This window comes from Lipophrys pholis (assembly GCF_963383615.2).
Source record: "Lipophrys pholis genome assembly, chromosome: 11".
In the NCBI taxonomy this organism is placed as follows: domain Eukaryota; kingdom Metazoa; phylum Chordata; class Actinopteri; order Blenniiformes; family Blenniidae; genus Lipophrys; species Lipophrys pholis.
Genome location: NC_137631.1, coordinates 10,640,659 through 10,664,280, shown reverse-complemented (window position 1 = coordinate 10,664,280; position 23,622 = coordinate 10,640,659). Strand labels below are relative to the sequence as shown.

General features: G+C 40.3%; 1 protein-coding gene across 2 annotated transcripts in view; it reads left to right on the top strand.

Moving 5' to 3' along the window:
• nell2a (neural EGFL like 2a) overlaps nt 1–23,622 on the top strand; it is a 92,903-nt gene that overhangs the window by 17,887 nt on the left and 51,394 nt on the right. For both annotated transcript variants that reach the window (XM_080474611.1, XM_080474612.1), the window contains exons 6-12: nt 1,617–1,689; nt 2,543–2,625; nt 3,019–3,147; nt 7,142–7,244; nt 9,636–9,727; nt 11,217–11,322; nt 12,496–12,624. In XM_080474611.1, coding sequence (XP_080330737.1) covers nt 1,617–1,689; nt 2,543–2,625; nt 3,019–3,147; nt 7,142–7,244; nt 9,636–9,727; nt 11,217–11,322; nt 12,496–12,624 — 715 coding nt within the window. The remainder of the gene's footprint in view (nt 1–1,616; nt 1,690–2,542; nt 2,626–3,018; nt 3,148–7,141; nt 7,245–9,635; nt 9,728–11,216; nt 11,323–12,495; nt 12,625–23,622) is intronic.

Below are 23,622 nucleotides of genomic sequence, written 5' to 3'. Positions count from 1 at the left end.
CTTCCGTTTGTTTTGTCTCGCCCAACACAAGTTGCTGCTAAACAACACGAAGGTTTCATCATATCTGTGGTTTTACGTCACTCTAGCTCCCGTTGTTTTAAATTTTTTGGTACATTTCTATTCCATGAGGTTGTGAGGAGAAGTGATCCAGCCGTTAAACTGAATATGAGCACTTATACAAAGTCGGAGCTGACTGTTTTATAAAAGGTCTATGAAATAAAGCTGGAAATGTAAAAGAACTGACAGGACCTGAGATATACTGGGAGCGGGCAACACTGTAAACGACGCGTGAATACAGACATTTGAGATAAGACAACTCTAAACATACAGGCCAGCATTAATCACAACTCGGAGAGAAGCCAATCGCAATCACTTAATGGGAAATTTGCACCCTCCCTGCAAATAAATGTAGAGTTTTATGCTTTCTGTACAATGGATGATGGATAGATTGATGCCGTTCCTCCCCGCTTCCAATTATTCACATTGCCATGGAAAATCAGAAAATCATTTGTGCAGGGTTTGAAATTTAGGTCGAGTAAATTGAGATGGCAGGACAATTTAAAAACAATTTCTACTAAGTTGCACTTGTTAGGGTAATAAGTGCAGTCAAGGAGTGGTAAAGTTGAGGTTACCATGGCAACAGAGCATCTGCCTATCTTTGTGAATGTTTGTGTTGTTTGTGGGGTTTGAGCATGGAAACAAAAGCCATCACTGCGGGCTTATGAACTTTATTGAATGTATACTTGCTGGTTATGTTCATCAGAAGAGATTGGGGGGGAGAAAATTAAACGTATGGTCTCGAACACCCACGTCACTGGTACACCGAGCTCACCGTCTCTATGAAATGAAAACCAAAGTGATGTCGACAGTTGTTTACCCCACAGAGCTCTCCAGATGAAAAAATTTACTTCCACTTATTCCCACTTGGTTTTTTTTTTGTAATCAGTTTTATAATCGCAGCGATGACCAAGCTGCTGTTGACAGAATTGTTGTTTTTTTGTATTTACATGTACTTTGTCATACTTAAATTTTTTTTAAATGATTTAATGAAATAAGCAACGTTTCATGTATTTATAAATCCCGCATCGATCATGCAATTTCTGTCTGAAATGAGCTTAGACATTTTTGCTGTATTAGACTGACATCATTTTTAGACCACAACTAATTAAAAGTTCATTATTTTGTCAGCTATTTCTATATTTAAACATAAACCAAATAATTTCTTTCATGTCAATCGTGGTACATTGTCATCTACTATAAACAATATATATAACAATATAGAAAAACATCTGCTTCCATGAAAGTTTTGAATATTTTCAGGTACTGTGTTTTTAATTATTATGACTTATATGCTGCAAACCCAAACCAAACAGAAATTTCATTTTTTGTGTATTTAATAAAAATTGGATGGAAATTCACTCTTAGAAATTGAAGATGAATAAAATTAGGCAAGTTTATAATTTTTTTTTTACATGTACCTGTACAGTTTGTGTACACTTGAACACTCTAGCTCCGTTGACTTCTAGTCTAGTTTATGCACATTAATCTGCTTCATTGAATCTGTTCTCTGTGTTATAGTCTCATAGAAGTTGTTATATGTGTTTCTACGTGTGCAGGGGGTGATGCAGGACGTGGAGATCCTCGTGATGCCGCAGGGTTATATCTCACAGTGTCCGGATCTAAACAGAAGTGAGTGCCGTCGAACACACTTCAAACAAAGTGCTTATTTTCACTTAAATGAACCCAAAAGCTCATTTTGTGATGCACAATTTTTTCCCCTTTTAATCCAAAAAACTACTCAGTCGATTAAAACGGCTTAGAAAAAGCAATAAAAAAGCAATTTTCCATATCCATCAATAAAACTTTGGAGAATGTTCTGCAACTAGTCATTTAGTGGGCGGATGGTAAAAAATTTCCATGGTGTTTCCTCTGCAAGGGTGGAATATCCTTTATTTTTGTGTCTCTCATGATGACACTTGAATTTCCATGTTTATTTGTGAACGAATACATGTTTACATCAGATCAGATCAAATCTGTACAGATTTTATGCCAGATAAGTGCTAATATTCTTGGAGCTGTAAAACGTTTTCAGTTTAATTCTGTTCTTACAATTCAGTAACTTACCAGAGCAGCCATGCACTTTGTCTTGTGTGTGATGATGATGATGTGTTGTAGAGAGCCATCTTTCTGATGCCAGGTGGTGTTGCGGCTCATTTGGTTGTACAAGTTTGTAGCAGACAAACTGCTTTATAATGCTGAGTGGGAAAACGCACACAAGCATCTCGTGGATCACATTAATTCTCCATCCCTACACACAGACCGCCGTTGCCACTAAATTAAGAGAGTTATTCCTTAGAACTGGTTTTACTCATTGTCTAAAGTACAGAGTTGGTTTTTGGTAAAAAATATCAAATATACCTGATTTATTCTACCATTATCTAGGATTAAGTTATAGTTTCTATGTATGCTTACAGTTGACCTTCATAATAACAACCCATTGCATTATATGTGCTGAAATTACACTACACTGTTTATTTTCCAGCATGTCCAACCTGCAACGATTTCCACGGGCTTGTGCAGAAAATTATGGAACTGCAGGACATCCTTGCAAAGACATCCAGCAAGGTAATGTAATGGGGTGTAATGTGTCCCAATGTGTCTACAATTTGTGCAATATCCCCCCAAAATAATCACTTATTGCTCTGGATTAAATGAGTGAATTGTCCTATAGGGTAAAATATCCACTTGTCAGTGGGCATATGCCATTAATATTCAGTGCAACAGGCAGCCAGAGACATATTACCATTATAGGCTGGCCATTAGAGATGTCCTTTCTCTTTCGATACAGACTCTCTGAGAATAAAAGATGTTGATGTTATCTAGTGACTGACATTTTTGGTGCTGCTGGTTTTGCTTTCTGCATGTAAATATAGAAGTAGACTAAATCTGACTTGTATCTTCTCTCCTTCTTGGCTTTTGTCTTTTTTTGGGGGGGGGGTGGGTGTGTGACATGAACAGCTGTCCAGGGCAGAGGAGAAGATGAATGGCCTGGATGGCTGCTATTGTGAGAGAACCTGCAGCGTCAAGGGGGTCGTCTACAGGGAGGACGAGGGCTGGACAGATGGCTGCAGGAACTGCACATGCATGGTGAGGCGGCTGTCTGGCTGTGTGCGTATGTGCGCGCGTTGGTTTTGTGTGTGCACCGGGTTCACCGGTGTGTATGTTGGACTATTAAAGTGCTCGGGAGGTCATTCAATTTTAATTAAGTGTGTGTGAGTGTGTGTGAGTGTGTGTGAGTGTGTATGTGTGTGTGTGTGTGTGTGTGTGTGTGTGTGTGTGTGTGTGTGTGTGTGTGTGTGTGTGTGTGTGTGTGTGTGTGTGTGTGTGTGTGTGTGTACATAACGGTCTGTACACACACTGGTGTGCTTGTCATGCTGTGTGTGATTGTGTGATTATATGTTGCAGGCATGTGTGTGTGAGTCATGAAAAAATAAATGTGTGTGGGTTACTGTGTGTGAGAAAGATGTGTGTTTGTGTCCGAGAGCATGCATTTTTAATCGTGTGTGCGCGTGTGCGTGTGAGCATTGCTCCTATTCTAACTGTCGCCTTTTGTTTTGCTCCCCTGTTGATGAAGTGAGCGAAGGTGGGGGTGTGGGGGTCTGTGTTTGGGTGTGGCGGATGTGCAGAGTGCAATGGCCCCATTGTCGACAGCTTGTACCGGCACCATTTCCTTCACACTCAAGGAAGGTTGCCCCAGATACCCAAGAAAGGATACTGTATTAAAAACCTCCACACACCCAGGATTAGACACATCAACAACAGTGCTTAGTAATGCTCCATTCTCTCAAGAGTCTGTTTTGTGCTGCATAAAGTGTGAATAATTGCCTAAAGAAGAATTAGAATCAGCGGGTGATCTTAGGCTTGTGCCACATCAGCGAACAGATTTCACCGCCTGTCAGTCTACTCAACTTTGGAACATGAAACTCATTCTCAGCTTCTGATCGACTCCAACAAGCCAATGAGATACCTTCACGCACTACTACCCAACAAGCAAGAAAAAAAAAAAAAGAGGAAAATCACACATCTCTCAGTGCACGGCACCTAATTGCTCTTGACAGATGATAATTATCATCAGGGATTTGTTCTACCCACTCAACCAATGAAATTGCTTCGTTTGCCAGGAACCACTTTCTTGCCATTCCTGGGCTGCAATTAAGGAATTAGATGGGATATGTTCCTTACCTTATGTGTGGCAATTAGCGGTGACCTTTAAAATTCAAAGGTCGTGCATTAAGATGTTATCAATTATGTGAATCAGGTTCATAGATGTTGCTGTCACGGAGCTTTCATCCGTGGAAACAGTGTTAATTACGGACACAGCCAGAGAGGAGGGGATAGCATTTAAATAGACTGCACATACAGGTTACTGAGGAAATGTGCAACACTACGCAGACTTAGATTTCATGATCGCCGTCTCTTCTTATTTAGAATGTGTGTATGATTGAGACTCCTACCACATCCTGCAAATATTTAGAAATGCAACACAGGATTTTTATACAATTTGAGATAAGACAGGTGTTAATATTATGTCAAAGAATGACACACAAATTAGGTGGGTTTTTTTTCCTCCTACGCTCACTTTTATATGAGTGTTGGCGATGAAATAACAGAAAACACCTGTCAGTTTTAAGAGAAGTCTGATTACTTGTATTTGTTGACATTACAACAACACAAAAATGATTCATTTGTTTATACCTGACATGTTTTGGCCCATGTAGTTGGGGGGGAGTCCCCCTACTTTGAATCTCCTGCATTGTCTCTTCTGTCGGGAATAAATGGAGATCGCTTCCAATTATACAAACATTGTTACCTTCTTTAACTCTTTATTGGGCATTCATTGAAATACTTGTAGAATATTTCCAGATTTTTGCTTAAACTCAAGTGTGGGGAAAAAAATTAATCTAATTAATATGCTTTTAGTATTTGCACAATTCTTGTCTTGTATCTTGAAAATGTTTCAAAATGAAATGAAATTTCTTAAAAATACACAGTTATACACTCCCTCTTTCACATTAGATATATGATAACTACTCATATTCACGAACATAATACTATAACTATTTTGAATAATGTCCAGCACCACTTCAATTAACTGACCATTAAATTTACAGGACAAAATGCTGATGTTAATATGGTCACATGCATGATTAAGGGTTAAACAACACAACATAAATGAGCCTAGAGAATATGCAGCCTCTTGCAGGATATTTGTATTAGAATGTATTTTTAGCAACAGTTGTTCACAATGTACAGAAATACCCCCCCAAAAAGTGAAGGTTTAGAACCTCATGCAGTAGGTGAAACACAACTATATTATCAGGTGTGTTTGTTTAGAACCATAGTTATATCGTGTTTGGTGAGCGCGCACTGATTTCTGCACTTCTGATGTGTTTATAAAACTCTTGTAGTTAATTTTAGAATGAAATAGAATCAACCCGACGACGCCGTCTTGACGTTGTACAAGAAACAACAAAATTTATGTCATTTGTCAAGATGCAAGGATGTGGATAAAAACATGCATCTAAGTAATGCAGTAATTAGTGCAAATACTGCTTACGCATTGGAAACTGCTTTTAAATTACTTGTAGCTTAGTCGTCCATGCAGCTTATTTGTTCATTGAGCCTCACTCTGGAAATGTGTTTTCCTGAGATCTCTTTGAACATTTTTCATGACTGTAGGTCCCTCTGCTGACACAATATTAGCAGCATCAGTGTGTTTGCCAATGCTAAGCTGTTAGCTTGTGTACCACACCGTAAATACTGATGAAATTCTATTTTGTTTCTTATATGCATTATTTGCATACGACACCAATGCTAATAGAATAATGTCACATAGCCTCATTTCATGGTTAAGAGTGTTGTCATCCTGCATAACACGATACAGCAAAGGACATTTGCTCTGTGAAGACATTCTGGTGTTTTTGAGGCTGTGTGTTCTTATTTTTTTGCATGAGGAATGAGTTTGTTCACAGACATTTGGCCTGGAGAGAAACCCTCCAGCTTATAATCAGCACAATGTTAAAAAAAAACCCAGCATATCTGATTGTATGGGGCTGCATTGTTGCCTATGGCATCTTCCTCTTAAAGGGGAATTTAAGCACTGAAAAGTATAGTGAGGTTCTAAAACATCTGCTCCCATCCAAGCAGCATTTGTTTTAGTGGAGTTTCTGCTTGTTTCAGCAAGATAATGTTTGATTGCATCCTGCATCCGTCACAACAGAGTAGCTTCACGGGAGAAAAATCCGGGTGCTGAACTGGCCTGCAAGCAATCCAGACCTCTCACCAGAAGAAAACATTTGGTGTTCCAGTGAATAAAAATCCAGCAACAAATTCCCAGGCCTGTTGCACTGCTATGAAACTTAAATCAGTTCAGTTCAAAAAAGTTTATTTATCCCTGATGGGCAATCTCTCACATCCTCCCTTTTATATGAACTATCCTCACAAACCACAATCAGAAATCTGAATAAGCTGAATATCCAATGTTACAAGTTAAGATGTTAGAAAGATGTTGAGAAGATTTTGAAATGTTCCAGTGTGCAACAACAAATCGACAGCATCGCAAGCGTTAATAAATGGACAATGCATAAACAAGACATCACGGGGCAATAAATAGACCATTTAAGACGTTGAAATAATTTTAAATTTGATTAGTTTGTATTCAGACAAGCCAGATTCATCTCCCCCATTGCTTCCCAGAAACTCGTCTCATCACTTCCCAGGCTTTTACTGGCAGGAATATTATAGCTGTAAGCATGGTTCTGTTCCAAGATTTTTGACCTGTGTCATTGGCAATTCACACTGGGCTAATATTTATCTTCTAATATTAAGATATCTTATCTGACATGTTGTTTATGCTCTATTGTCCGTTGCGTCGTGTTTTCCGTTTACATTTTACACATGATCCGACTCTTTATGGAATTGGGGTGGTACAATATCAAAATATTCCTGCGAGACGTCGATACAATATCTGTTGTTGTAGGTTGTAAACATTCCATACCAGTTACGTTCTTGTCTGTTTCATATTACACAACAATGTATTTTTCTCTCTCTCTCTCTCTCTCTCTCTTGCTCTCTCCACCAGAACGGCACGGTGCAGTGTGAGGCCATCTCCTGCCCTCCCCCTCAGTGCCCGGCGGGCACAGCGCCTACCTACGTAAAGGGTGCCTGCTGCAAGGAGTGCCAGCGTGAGTGGAGTACCCTTAACCTCGGCACCCTCCTACACTCGTACAATCCCGGACACATTCGTGAGCAAACAAGCACACGTAACGCGCGCTCCGGCGCCGGATTTAGAGCGCACATAACGCCTCCACCAGGACCGCCTCACAATTGACCGGGCCTCTGCTGTGTTGCTAAGCTACCTCCTAACATGTCTCCTGAGATGAGTCCGTCCTTTTGCATATACATGGACAAATCAATTATTCACAAGCTGACTTCAAAACACAGATGGCCACCAGTCACCCCGACATGAGCCGGTAAATCTGCGGTGACTGCATGTGATGTAGAATAGTTCCTATTTATGGCATGACGTGTTGAGTGATTAGTGGGGGGGGGGGGGGGGTGTCAAAGGCCTGAAATGAGGCACGTTTGGTGGTGTCTTCATAAATGTCCATTTTTCTAACTTATGACTGCTGATGTGTTCGAGCTGGATAAATAATTCTGTTTCATCACATTGCTACATGGAGGGTCTATTTTTTTTCTCCAAAAGACTTTGAGCTAAGCAATGAACTCTTATTAGCCTCTTCACCGCGACACTCTGCATCTCATATTCTCTCAATTCCCCTCTCAATAAAAATGGATTTAAGTGGATATTATAATTTCTCACCCCTGCATTGTTCTGATAGCAACCCAAATGACATTTGAAAATATGTGCTATGTGTGCTTTTGAAGGGCAAATTGATCTGACAATACATGAAGTTAATCTAGCATCTGCAATAAGTCCAGGAAATTTATTTTCTATTTCTATACATCTGAGCATTTTCAACAGCTCGTATGCAAACCTACACATACACAGACACCATATGCATGATGGAAAAATTGCGGGAGGACTTTAGATTTGTTTAATATTTCTTTGTAAAATTGACTCTGTGTCAAGTGTGAGATGACTTTGTTTGAGTTCTTTCTCATCACAAACTCCCACACACTTCTGCTCTCCTGCTCCCCATGCAAGCAAATAATAGGCAAGAATTAAGTCTCTGTGAAGAGGAAACCATCAGTCTTGTGTTGGAATCATCTTGACCCAGCATCACTTCCAGTGACCCAGGAGGTCATGGCTGCGACGCTGGGATTTATTTATTTATTTTACGCGTGACTCCAAATCCGCTGCTGCGTCTTACCAATATATACATGAAGCAGGTAACACCCTTAAACTCATAACCCCCGCGTTCACATATCTCAGCGCGGTAGACAAACACACGGCTAATTACGCATGCTCCAGCTTTGGGGAACGGAGTACCACAACTTTCCCCACTATAAAGACACGATTCGCTCTCCAAATTAAAGCCTTATCTCACAGCACAAGGCCTGGCAGGGAGGAGTTTCAGCTCCGTTTTTTTTCTTCTTTTTTCCCCCCTTTTTTTTTGATGCCCTGTCAAGTAGAACGTCAAATGGCTGTTTCAGAAGTCCTCTGCTTTCATGATTCACCGCTTTGTGATAGGACCTGACCTGCGGTGCCAATCACTCCCCACCGACCCCACTCCCTCCCCCCCCCCCCCACCCTCTCGTATCGGTCTGGATATATCTGACCCCGGCTGCTCATCAAACACACACTTTCTGCCCATGTGATTATTTTGTAACGCCACCCCACGGATCCGCCGCCCAACCCTTCCCCCTCAATTATATGAAAACAGCTTCTGCTCAGTGCGGCAGCGAGGAGCACTTTCTCTCTCCATATTAATTATGTCATCACTTTCTCCGTTGCTTTACTTAATTGGGTTTGACATGCTTGATTCGGTTTGAGTCTTATTTACCTGAAGACAAAAAAAAAAAGAGAGGGGGGGGGGGGGTTTGAAAAAGCAGCAATAATGTGGACAGATTGTATCACGCATGTAAAACAGCACCATTAGATAACACTCGTGGTTTGAATGTTAATAGATTCAGGAGAAGGGCACTAAGATTAAACTATACGTGAAGATTTCTGTAATGATAAGCTCATTAACAAAAACAGAACATGACGAATTGATAATTCTGACATTACGGCGCAGCTCTTTGTTTGCTGTTCTTTGTTCCTCAGTGTTGTGAGTTGGAGACAGAACACATGGGATTCATCATACATTCCGGGCATGTTGAGAAGCAATCGATGAATTATATTGAAATGGATTGATAAAAATATATGCTTCTACATCATGAAGTATCTTCCCATAATTAAAAGCTCACGAAAAATGTATTAATTGCAAAAAACTTTTCTCAGACACATTGCAGGTTGAAAAGCCACAGCCATTAAAATAAAGATTGATAGTGTGACTACGGCACAAAGTTGATGTGAATTTTAGGAGATCGATGCTTTTATGTGCTTTTATGTGCTTTTATGTGTATATTTTCTATGTGTCTAATGTCCTCATACGTGTGCCTGCCACCAGCTGTCTGCTTGTTTGGAGGAAGAGAGTTGGTGGAGGGAGATCAGAAGGCTGTGCGCGACTCGTCTGGCAGATGCTTGCTGTTTGAATGCAGGGTAAGTCACGTCAGCGCACACACTGACACCAACACACCCTCGCTACTGAATTATTGGAGAGGGTTTTTTTTTTTTATTACACTCAAAGAAACCCCACAGTAGCTCATGTACACAATGTTCTTATTAGTTCCCGTGAAGCTCATGACAGCCTACCATTGCGTTGTTACGGCAACTTGGAGAGGAGAGAAGCCTCCGGGAGCCAACATGTGAATTTGTCCACATCAGCTACATTTTATTGATCAGACTCATCATCGTATTCTTTGTGATTTTCTTTCAAAAGTGGGTGAATTTGGATGCCGAGGCAGTGCAGATCACAGTGCACTTCAGCAATCTTTCAGGAACAATCATCAGACGCCACAATGGTCCCAGATTAGATTCATTTCCCAATTATACAGAGTATTTGCTTTTGTCTGGCTGCCGCACCAGATGGGTGGGTCGCTCACTTTTGGGAGCAATTCACTTGATGACATTATGCCAGGCAGGCCCAATCAATCACAGAAAAGTGATTTGAAGTTTTTAATCACCCATCGCTATCACATCCACCGTCTCCTCCATGAATTCTGCAGCGCTCCATTAGAATCTGCAGTTTCAGACAGCTGTCTGGCGGGCTTGCCCACACCTGGCCCATCTGTAGTCCCAGGTAACTGACTGGCAGTCCCAGGCAGATCAAAGAAATGGGGATGGGGAGTGCTGTCAGTCAGTCCACTGCTGCAGACTCCTGCAGGCTTCCCCTGACAGCTGCTTGTCATGCCTCTGATCTTCTGTCTGCCTGCTGGCTGCAGGGTTGAAGGAGGGAGGGTGCAGGCTTTAGGTGGTGGGTGGGAAGAAGTAGATGGCAAAGGCTTCATCAGAAAGTTGATGGCAGACTTCTGGGAGAAGTTTTTTCTTTCCGGGGCTCACACAAGCATACTCGGATTCTTGTGAGCCGAGGTCACGGAGATGTTCTGTGTAAACTGGTGTGAGATTATCCCTAAGAAAAACATGTGTGCTGTGGAAATTGAAAGAGAAAATCTGTTGTTTTTGTCCAACTGTCTCTGGTGTTAATGAGTCTTAATTAGCATCAGTTGGAGTTACACGGATGAGATCATTAGAGAGGCCTGCCAAAGGCATGCAGGGAAAAAGAACCTCCTAATCAGGTTTTACACTCCGGCTAAACACACATGCAGGGATAATCCACAAGATTGATTCACTGTTTGTATAATAAAGATGGACCATGAATCATGATGTAAATTGCTGAGGATAATAAGAGGAGTGAAAAAGAGAGCTTTTTTTTCTCTCTGCAGAAGTTGTTTGGGGAAAAACAGTGATTGACCAATGAGTAATTGGTTTATAATGAGCACACAGGGAGGTGGCAAGAGTGAGACAGTGGAGGAGGAAACACAATAGATGAATAATTACCTCCATAATTACCTCCAGCTCTGAGCAAATGAACAGGGGGGCAGAGATCACCTGATGTAACCCAGGAGCGTTTTGTGTGTGCCCTTCACAGGACAGGACCATGCATCGGGTCGTCCCCAGCGAGCCTTGTCCCGAGCTCAACTGTCCAGAGTCGGAGCAGATCACGTTGAGTGGCAGATGCTGCAAAGTCTGCCAAGGTATTGAGGATCCATCTTTCTATACTTCATTACCACTATCTAGAAGTGTATAACATTCTTTTTTTTTAAATGGAGGGACATAATTCCACTGTCAAAAAATAGATACTGTTCCTGCCTGTTCCTAATGTGATTTTCTTTTTTCCTTATAAACTTTTAAACAATTTGCCTGTTATCATGCAACCAGCCGTGTTCCCAACTTCCTAATATCTTCCTGTTTTTTACAAATTAGAACTGACAGTCGTCAAAGGAGAAATTGAAATAGCTGCATGAGACAAAGAAATAGGGACTACTTGTGTAGGAATTTTAGAATCAATGGGATTATTTTTCTATTCTTCGGATCTCTACGGCCGTTCCAAACAGTGAGTTCAGGATTACACCACAAGTTACTACTTGTAATCAGACAAAGTATGTGCAGTGTGCGAGTTGGTGGTCTGAAGGGGTTCGAGTATCTCCTCTCTCTTTGAAAAATCTCCCAGAGTTACTTCTTTTGAGGCAGCAGGTGCCACCACAGCGACCTGCAGCTTCCGTTTAAATGGAAAGGTTTTTAACAAAACACATCAGAGAATCCAAGGTTGTTAGACAAAATTTTTAATTTTTTATTGCAACAAGAAAAAGACTAAACTACTAAATCCGAATGATTCTTTAAACATTCGTGTATGTGGTTGATGTTTGTTTTGAATTTGATTTTGCAGGCTTGGCAGCATTGTGTTAAATTTCATTGTCATTTTCAAAACAGATTTAATTGGCTGGAGTGGTTATGTACTTTTTTTTCTTTCTTAATGTGCTTTAAAAACTTGCAATCACCAACAGGCATCCATTTAAAAACTTTGATAATATAGAAATAATTGTCAAAACCATGAGGTCAGACCTGTAAAATAAATTTTGTTCTTCCGTTTTCACTTGCACTATCTTCATACTTGGACTTCTTTTGCAGCAAATTCTAGGATATATTTTATTGGTTTCGTGGTTCTGCAGTCGAACATTGCATAAAGAAATCTAACCAAAGTGGTGTTTTGCCCTAATATGCCAATTTGAGGACACTTAAGTGCAACATTTGTGAAAAAAAGTTGTGATACTATGACATAACCTTTCCACTGGCTCTGTTTGAATCCATCGCTCGTCTCTTCTTTCCTCCTCTGGGTCTCAACCTTTTCCTCCCCGCGCCTCCTGCAGGTCATGACTTCTGCTCAGAGGGCCACGGCTGCATGGAGCACTCCGACTGTGTGAACCTGGAGGCAGGAGACTGCTGCGTCTGTAAAGATGGCTTCCGCCCATTGAGAGACGACAATGCCTACTGTGAAGGTACCGTATGGCTCTGAATAATGAACCCTGACTTTTAGCCGGAAATCATTTGCCCTCTAAGAGAGGGCATGTAAGTTTGTGCGCGTGGGTGTGTGTGTGTGAGAATGCGTCTGGGCTGCATGAAGGGAAGCCAAACGGAGAATATTCATTCCTTTCAGAGAGTGTGGAAGTTTTGAATCAGTGTCAACATGCTCTATCTGCTACGTGTCAGTTTTTTCTCATTCTAGCTATAAGAAATAGGAACATATGGGTCAAAGGAGTTCATACACTCACGATGTGTCCATGCAAGCACATAATTAATTTGTTGAAGAGTTACACGAATATATAATACTCATGCGTTTTCTACATGCTTCCATATATCTAATTAGTTTCCCTCTTTTTGATATGCCCAAGTGATAGCAGTTATATTGCTGCTTTCTTTCCCGGCGGGGTCATCGCACAGAGAACATAGATGTCACAGCTTATTTTCCAGCTTTCACAAGAGTGTGTAGCTACTATTCATTGTCGAGCATTTTGAAAGCATTCACAGAATTGCCTCAGGCTCGACGTGGATAATCCAGCGCAATAAATCCAAAACATTTAAGTCGGCTTTTAAAGATTTTTTTTTTTTGCTGTTGTTTTTATTTTTATTTTTTTCAATTTCAAAAACACATCAAATGAGTCTCTGCTGACATGATGCTTGAAACATTCTTATAAACTGTATTATTGTTGGGTTATATTCCAAAATTGTTTAGTATTGAAAAAAGAATGAATCTAAAAAGAAAAAAAGAAGAAAGAAATGGATGCACATCTGTGACAATTTTCTAAATAATGTGGACATTTTCTAAATACCCACTTTGTTTAATTCTTCTTTTTATCACATAATCCTTGTGTGATGGCAGACTGTAATCCTCTCATTATTTGTGTCCACAGCATGTAATAGCTACGTTTCAGAATGTGTTTTTGGAGAGACTAATGTTTGTCGTCTCTGTCAGTAGATTAATTTGTGGTATAAAACGTTGCATGTATGCATGAGGACACGCTGCTCTGAGATCATTCATCACCCATCGCACGCACGTCTCCAACCATGTTGCACCTTAAAGCAAAAACAAGCCAATTAATTATACGTGCACTACTCTTTCCTACAAACAGTGTTGATTGTCCTACAAATGCCCGCGCATGTTCACATTACCCTGTTGAAAAACCTGCTCTCCACCTCATTGAGCAGGTCCTTTCTTGCTGATGGTGAAGCCGTAAAAAGAAAAAGAGAGAAAAAAGGACGAGTTCAAACGTTCATGAATGAAATTGAAGGTACTTCAACTGAATCTTTCATTTTCCATCTTGGCGAAGATCTTCCAGATACATCATTAAAAAATTATAACTTCATCATTATGATCTGCTGCATTTAAAAAAGAAAGGCTGTAAACATGTGGTTACTGCTACCCCTGTATATCTCTGGTCTTAATTTGCAAACAGGCATCAAAGTCATTCAAATAGGGCTGCATTTGACCCTGACAGCAGCCGCATCAATATACTGTACAGTCTTCATCTTTTTTTTCTTTTTTTTTTTCACATGCATGAATGTTTCTCTGCCTATATTTTTATCTGCAGTCCACACACTCGACTATAAATTTCCTGTCGCCATCATCAAGATTTGGCTCAAACGTCAGTCAAGCTGCAGAGCTTTTTGTTCCTGTAATCAGGGAGCTCAAGGAAAGAGTAATAGTTCACAGCTTCAGCAGATCTCAGAGTAATTTACAGATATGAGCTGTTGTCCAGGTAATTACTCCGACGGAATCTGCATAATTGCAGATACTATCTGACTTAAGTTAATGGGGAGTAATGGTGTGGGTTGTGGCTTGTGATCAAATGGCAAGCACGGGCCTCATTCACCATAACAGTATGTAGCCTCACTGGTCTCACTGAAAACACTCAGACATTTTCTAACTGTAACTCATTTACAATGCTCCTGTGTATCATGACGTTTTTCACAATTACTTCTGTCCTGCTATTTTCATATTTTCATATTTACTTTCGATTAATTTCTCATCGTTGCATTTCAGATGCCCAAATATACAAAACAGCATTTAATTGACAGCTGTACGAGTTTGCGTGCAGATTTGATTCCCGGCTTAGCGGTCTTATAATTAGTGTGCTGAAAACCATGTCGAGCACACAGCGCAAAAGGGTTGTAATTATTTGACATCCATAAATAGGTATCCTGTAATTGTCACGTCAAATAAACTAGTCATATCTACATATATAAAATAACTTGGTGCCTGATGAACTAAAGGTTTGCTTGTACAACAATACCTGCAGACAAAAGCACAATTCAAAGTAAATATTGCACACATACACATGTGGAAAGGAGCACGCTGAAGGTCCCAACTGACCGAAGCACAAAATAACACTTGCTATCAATTTAGCGAGTTTGCCTTCAAGGGTACGGAATATTGGGCGTGTGTTTGAGAGCTAATGAAATACTGGGAGGAGTGTATATAAACACGTCTGCGTTGTTTATGATTGTTTCTATTGTGTGAAAAGGATGTGACAATTGGCTTATTCAGAGACGCTGCTGTTCTTCTGGTGAGAAACACAGTATATTCTCATGTAGATATCACACGATATTGTCTTTTCTATTTGGTACTCCTTCAGTCTTGCAGTTGTTTCTGAATCTGTTTTGTTTTTGATTTTTTAACAAATTCGCACCATAACGTCCTCCACCCCCTTGTCCAACTCCATGGCATCACCAGTCCATGCGATCACTCAACAGCAAAGCGGTTAAAATATCAAGGGAACTATTGTTCCCAGCCGATTGTACTTGTATAAACAAGACCAAATGTGTGGAAAAAGCTAATCTAAATAGTATCTGAAGGCTCTCATCATATAATTCTAATCATCCTATTTGCATGTGCCTACAATTCATTGTGCTTTGATCTTAGTGAATCAGGCCCTTGGTGTGCAAGTCACAAACGCAACTTCTGTTGCTGAAGTTCTTTTATAAACTTTGCAATAAACTTGGTGTAGAACAGTTTTTAGTCACAAAAACACAATAATCAAAATGTGTCAACAAAGTGTAACAACACCTACCGTCTGGTATAGATGTGCACATGGCATTCATTTAAAACCTGTTGATAGTGGGTGAGAAAATAACTACACTGGTCATGTGGATTTGTTGGGTTTTTCTCTTTTCTCTACCTAGAAATAACTGTGTTGTATTCGGTGCTATATAAATACAGTTGAATTGAGTTGAATTGAAACAAAACTTTGTATTGGATGTAGACATGCCTGGATGTCTTCATATGGAAAGCTTTCTTTAGAAAATCAAAGGTAATTGGAAAGTCTTCATCACCGTGTCAGTTTAGTCAAAATACTTTCTTACGTAATACGTTCATGTTAGGAAAAATGCTGAACTTTTAGTCTGAACGTTGTTCATGGGGCTTTAAACGACATCATGAAGACACCAAGATCATTTGCTCACACTTTGTTTTAATCAATTTCCAATTTAGTGTTTTCACTGGAGAACATGCAAACTCCACATGAGAAAGAAGCTCTGGAAAGCTGGGTCTTTTTGGTGTATAATGGCAGTGCTAACCACTGCATCACTATTTAAAAACAACAATAATAACGAAAAGACAGTATCAGATTGTGGCAATAAAGTGAATTAGTAATCCATAAACCGAATCTATAGAAACACGCTGCCGGTTGATTCCCTCACGTTGTGCTGCAGTCTGGACTACACATTTAACAACTTGTGGAAAAATCACCAATAAGTTCTCATGGAAAGCAAACTCCATCAAATAATCTGGGAGCCATACAATCTCAATTATAACTGAAAGTATTGTCCTAATAGAAGTCATAGATCATAGATCATAGAAAATATAAAAAAAACCAATATGAACAACAGTATGGCTTCATCTTCTTAATGGTTGCGGAGCGTTGGTGCCGATCCAAAGTGATTGTTGGCGATCGCAGTGTACATACTGGACAGGTCACCAGCCCAACACAGGGCAAACGCAGAGAGACATCTAAAGGCAATTATATAGTCACAAATCATCCTCAAACACATTTGTGAGAGGAAACTGGTTTACCTGGAGCACAGGAAGAGCATACAACCCACACACAGAAAGGCCCCCAAGCCTGGACTCGTTCCATTGATTATTTCATTGTGTGAGGCGAGAGGCTCAACATTTACCTGGACACACATGCAGAATAATCTCGTCAAAAAGGAACCATGCATCCCTCATTCATCATTTTTAACTACCTTACAAACACAGTGACAACTCACAGAAGATATTTCTTTCATTACTGTTTTCGCATGTTTATTAAACAAGCTCCTCAAACATGTTCAGCTTCTCGTTTCTGTTGAAAAAAAAAAAAAACACATTACCAGTGTGAAAGTACGAGCCAGCAGACTTGTGCCTCCAACATCAACACTTCAGACCCAGACTATTCGTCTCAAGAGCAGCCCGAGTCTCGACATGAAATTGGATGGCAGTGTTTGTGGTGGGCTTTTGCATCAAAGACTGCACTTAAAAAACTGAAATTGACTCAATTTGCTGATGGAGTTCTCTCAAAAGCAATTGATTCTTTGTCTGGCCACCCTTACTATATATGATTGTGTCTGCGTGTTTGTCCTATGTGGAAAATGAAAGAAGTCTCGCCAGGATCCTGCAGAGAGACAGAAAAATGTTTGTGTTCACGTAATAGATACACCATTATTTGTCTGCGAGGGGATGCGGAGACGGGGGAAATCGCCTGCTTTCAATTCCAGATGAGTTTCAGTACAGTTTGTATCTGTGAGATGAGACGAGAACTGCAACTTAGAGGCAATTTTGTGTATTGAACACGGCGGGGAGATCATAACGCGAAACAACATAGAGGCACACAGATCCGCATAGGTCTTCTGTGACACACGTTGACGCACGCACAGCCTTTCTGTTGGCTTTGCTGGAGGTAAAGACAAGCATCACAAAAGGCAGAGACAGATACTAGCTCTTTAAAACATTCCTAGGTCAGAGATGCGCTCAAAATAGCCGATGAGATCACTTCAGTGTAAATTTTTCATAGAAACAGCAGCAGGGAAACTCAGGGGGATACTGGCTCTGCCTTTGTGCAATTGTGTGTGTGTGTGTGTGTGTGTGTGTGTGTGTGTGTGTGTGTGTGTGTGTGTGTGTGTGTGTGGGAGTGTGTGTGTGTGTGTTTGAGTGCCGAGTTCCCAGAACAGAACAGGAGCCCAGTTTTACTTTCGATCCCGTTCTCGCGGCGCGCTCAGGTTGGAGGCCTTTTTAGCTACATCTATGCGTGTGTTTATCACAGAATTAGACAGAGGGGCGAGCAGCGGAGAAGTGACAGGCTGTGTGATTGTCTCTAAATTGAACAATCAGTATAGTTCAACGCGTTACGATAATGCCATCATTCATCTCAGCATTGTCGAGGACCGCGGGCAAGAAAAACATCTCCCATTGTCTGGTTTTGAAATGCCCTACTTTAAAAAAAAACTCCCAGTCAGAATTGCTTCGGTGTACGTATTTATTTATTTTTTTGTAGCATTCATTTGGGAAATGCCAACTACAAAATGACACCCAGTTAACTACAAGAAATGGAAAGAGACAAAGTATGCGAGAGGATTTTATTTTGATGGACTTTTATTTGAATAATCTACTCACTTCATTTGTGCAGAGCAGCCATTTCATTGAGTTCATTTTGATTTAATGTTTCACGTTTATGAAAAAGCACACATAGCTTTAGACAGTTCAATTCGTTTGGCATTAAAGTGTCAGTTCACCCAAACATCAATAAACACCACTTATAGTGTCTAGTCATGCAGATAATTATTAATTTGTCCATGTTTACTTAGATGTAATCCTGCTGTGGTACAATGTAGGGCATTCAAATTTAATCTGCAGTGTTTACAACATGTAAATCTCACAGTTAAGGCCGGCAGTACCCAATCGATTATATCGTCAGCGAATCTTAGGGAAAACCTAAAAGTGGCGTGTCTGTCTCAGTATTTCCCGACTCTCTGGCCTGTCTGTGACACTCAAGTTTGAAGCCTGAGTTATCGTTCAGTGCTGATGTAAAGCTTTAAAAATGGGTCACAAATATATATATAGTTTCCATTTGGCACAGAACAGAAAAGAGAAAGTGGCCCCGTAAACATCAAAGTTCTACCCAAAGAAAACTAGTAAGAAGTTTGTGTGCCTGGAACTATTTTAAAGTGCATATTATTACACATTGAGTGTTCCTGAGATGGTTCACAGCAGAAGGATGGCGTGTGGGAGTAAACTGTAATGAGGGATTGTGCTCAGCAGCCAGGATGTGCTGGTCTGTTTGTGAGAATCATTGCTACGTTTACACGGCCGCTTTTTTGTCAGTCTGATGGAATTCTTTTTGATTGAGAGATCAGTCTGTCCCATTTTCATGAATTGGGTTTTATATGCACCAACAATATCATCAGATTCAGTGAGTGGATCAGTTCCATAATGTTTTTTCCACCGTGATGTGAGCTATTTGTGACACAATCAAAAATCCAGATTTACCTGGAAGCCCGTCACTATTGAAGACTATTGTTCTGGACAAATTCTTGAAACTGCAACACGCATCATGCGGGAATCCTCAAGTGGGGACATTACATAACAGACATGCAGAAAGCGCCGCCAGCGGGAAACAACCCGGTGTGCCATTTATGTGAACTCTCATCAGATAATAAACATTACACCACCTCCTCCGATGCAATCGTAATTCCAATCTGATCAGATAGGAGTGTTTACATGATGCAACTTTCATCGGATTAGAGTTTAATCCGATCACGTCTGGCTCAGGTAACCGTATTGATGCTTATAACAATGTTGCGCTAATGACATAGATACATATCACAGTTTTTCCTCAAACGGTAAAGTTCAGAGTTCATAAGTTCATAGTGACTTTACCGGTACCCGATGGCGGATTTGTTCTGCAGTAGCAGGAGAGGGCGTCTAACAGTTTACACAGACATTTAAAACACAGAATTAACAGCACAAAGGTTCAGACATTGACAGGCACTCACTAGAATGCCAATATAGAAACCTGTTAAAGGGATGATACAAAGGAACAATGAATAAGCTTAACCAGGTCAGGCTTCCATTCCCTTTAGGACAATACAGGAGCATCTCTTTGAATTACCTTTAGGACAATATATAGACTAACCAACACTCACTCACTCACTCACTCTCTAGGATGCGGTGGGCAGCCACATTACGGCGCTCCAGGAAGCTGATGGGGCTCGACGGTCTTGCTCACGGAGCCACAGTGGAGACTGGGTCCAATGTGGGAATCAAACCTGCAAACGCCCGATGCCATGTCCACTTATCTACACATGTCATGTAACCTCGAGGCTACACACATGCAGGATCGAGATTCTAGACCATGAAAAAATATACAGTATCTATATATTTTACATTCTAAACCTTGGAAATTTTTCTTTTTTACTGGAATAAAAAATGATAACATTGATTATTTTTGCAAACTCATCCTCTGTGAAGGACATGTTGTATTTATTGACCAGGCGCTGTACAGCTGCCGTACACATTTCTATCACAGCCAGCATGTTCAGGTCCAATGGGCCCTGGTGTGGAAAATGTAGGATGTGTCCTGTGGGAGTGGGAGTCTCCCCCCGCTGCTCCTGCTGCTCCTGCACCTTTCTGCTCTCACACTCTTGCACATTTTAAACAAATAACAATTAGCACCTCCACTCTGAAATAAAAAATATCAACCATATATGCTGTTTATCTGGCTTTGAAACTTTGCTAAAGTAAGCTTGATCTGTTTAATATTTACATAAAATAGTTTGGTTGTGTTCAATATAAACCCACAAAATGAAAAGACATTAAAAAGACTTACTTTTCGTGGAACATTACTTCAGTAAGCTCATAAAAAGAAGGTTCAAAAGTAAGACGTCTACTTGACAGCCTTGTGAAACATGGCTGACAGGGAAAGATCATTATGCTCATATTTGTTAATCTCACTTTCCCAGTATCCACAATCTTAATGGAATAAATCATTTTTAAAGTCCACACACAGTTAGTATCACCTGTAAGCCATGAGCCCATGTGTGTGCTTAGTGTAAGCATGTCGTTGGCGTTCACACCCCAATCCAATTGCTACTGCTGTCTTTTAAATGTCACAAGGTGTCAGCAGGCTAATTGGCAGCGACTGAAGAGCATGGTCTTCTCCAAAACCCAATCACTGCCGGGATGAGCCGGGAGCCTCGGGGCTCACCACCTGCAAGGGCTGCGACCCCCCCCCCCCCCCCCCCCCCCCCCCCCCACACACACACACACACACACACACACACACCCACACACACTTACACACACACACACACACACACACACACACACACACACACACACACACACACACACACACACACACACACACACACACACACACACACTCAGATGATTCGTGCTCATATACACACAGAAAAACATACACGCGTTCCGAATGTTGATGTGTTTGCCTTTGTGACCCCGGCGAAATGTCACCCGAAACAGACAATCCCACCATCATCCAGACCGAGTCAATAACAGTATCTCAACAGTGCTCAAGTGCTCCCCTCCAATATGTCACATGAGTGCGCTCTCCTGCCTGCTTTATTTGCAGATGAGATTGCACTTAATTCACTTACTGCTTCGCGCTCAGGTTGAGTTTCATAGCTGCAGAGAGCACTGAAGTAACACCTGAGCTCAAGACAAGTAATTACAACACATTTTCTCACGTACACTTTTTATTATTGTTTTAGTTTTTTTTTTCAAACAAAGTACGGTGAATACAGAAAACTTGTCGATCCTAATTTGCGCCTCATATTTATATCCTATAAAGCTCTGAAAAGTTTAATTCTTTTAATAAACCGATCAAGAACACTGCTTCTTGACTTGGTGTCGGGCATTATCAATTTGCATGCATCTCTTGCAGCCCTCTTTAATCTCACAGGTCTCTAGTTCCTCTGGTAACTCATGTGCATAAGCCAACAAAGTGCAGACATCATTACAGCAGTATAACACAATTTTGTATCTCCTAATCTCTTCATAAACATATGAATATGTGAAATCTTGCAACTCAGTCTCACATTGGAGCTTCTTGTTATTTTTATTTTTTTTACTAATAATTTGGAAATAAAGCAATAATGTAATAAGTGACACGAGTGTCACTGCTATGATTTTGTCATGAGTGGAGGGATGTCAAAAAAACCCCCAAAACAATAGAATTGAACCAGGTTATCTTACAACAATCCTGAAATCAATAGCTCTTTGGCTTAATGGAAGCTCTCTTAAATCCATTCCACACTGCTGTGGCTCGGTTTTTCTTCACTATAAGCTGATGTTGGATACATGTGGCACTTTACCTGCTAAAAGCTGGACTGTGTTCTCACTTGGTAGATCTGCTGTTACTCACTGAGTAGATAGCATGTAAAGTTGATTTAATGATTGATGTTGCTGACTTGAGGGTTATACACAGTACATGGTAGTTTGATTAAGCTCTGTGTAGCCAATGTCTGACACCCAGGTTACAAAAAACATTTGTATTTTTTATCCGAGCAACATTTCCTCACATCACTACATTTTGTAATTATGATAAAGATAATGACTTCAGGTGCTTTGTTTGCCATTGTGTATCATTATACTCTTATTTGCAACAACTGAGAAAAAATTTATTTTCTTCTCAATAGCGTTTCAGATTATATTTTAATTCATTTGTTATGCATTTGAACAATGTATCAAATTGCCCAATGTAAGTCTGCATAAAACAAAATACTGTAAGCGTATATGATAAATTTCACCTTGAATCACCTGGTATTTTAGGTAGGTTATTACAGATTATGAACAGCCCCCCCCCCCCCCCAGCGCCCAAAATTCTCCCACTGCACACTCTTTGTCTCACACCAAGAAGTCATCTTTCGATGTCAGATATCACGATATTTTGTCAGACATGTCTTCAGCTGCTGGGATAACTCACAGCACAATTATTCTCCTGAAATATCTGGTCTTTATTATAGTCTGCAACTGCTGGGAAGGTTCATTTATACTCAATATTAGATATGCACAGGGAGCATTTCATCCGTCCTCTGCATTCATTTCATCCAAATTTAATTTCTACTGACAGCTTACACTAACAGCAGTACCACCAGTGACCATGATCGCATTGTTTAAATAAGTTACAACAGGAATAAAATGGCTTAATTTCTGAAGATCATTAACAGCTTCACAGACCATGACTTCCTGCAACACTGCCTACCTCATGATGGAGCGATCTCATTTATCATTGCCGTCTACTCGTCTCTGTATGTTGATTTAGAGCAGTGCCCCCTGGTGATTTGTCTCCTATTCCAACTCATCGTTTTAGTTTAGTTTTTTTGGGTGGTTGTTTAGTTGTTAAATATTTAGAATAAAATTGATTCTGAAAGCTAGTATTTATTAAATGCATTTTTATTAATATAGCACTTTTACACAGCTTGCCCCCCCCCCCCCCAAAAAAAAGCTGTTAACTGCTGCTTATATTCACACACCAACGGAGGCAGAAGGAGTTCAGTATCTTGCTCAAGGACACATTGACATAAGACCTTAAGAAGCAACCACTCCACCAACTGATCCACAGCCACCAAAACAATAGTCATTATTTATCAAACATTTTAAGAAATATGGTCGCAGTGGTGAAAAGCTTCCCCCGATCCTGAGAAATTTCCTGTTTAAGCTCTCTGCTTCCCTCTGGAGGCATTGAAAACCACTCTTAGTTTAAAGGAAACATGTTAAAGATTTAGATTAGAATTTCTGGAAACAATTTAAAAAACAAAAACAAACGGCAACGAATCTTATATTTCTAAAGTGTGCCAATCATGAATAAAAAGAGAACTAAATATGGGCCAATAAACATCTCAGATCTAAATGAATTTTTCTAATCTCTCCTCAATATCTTTGATAGCCGTTGCTGCTCCTTGTTACTGATTTGTGGCCAGCGGGCTACACATAGTCACAGTGT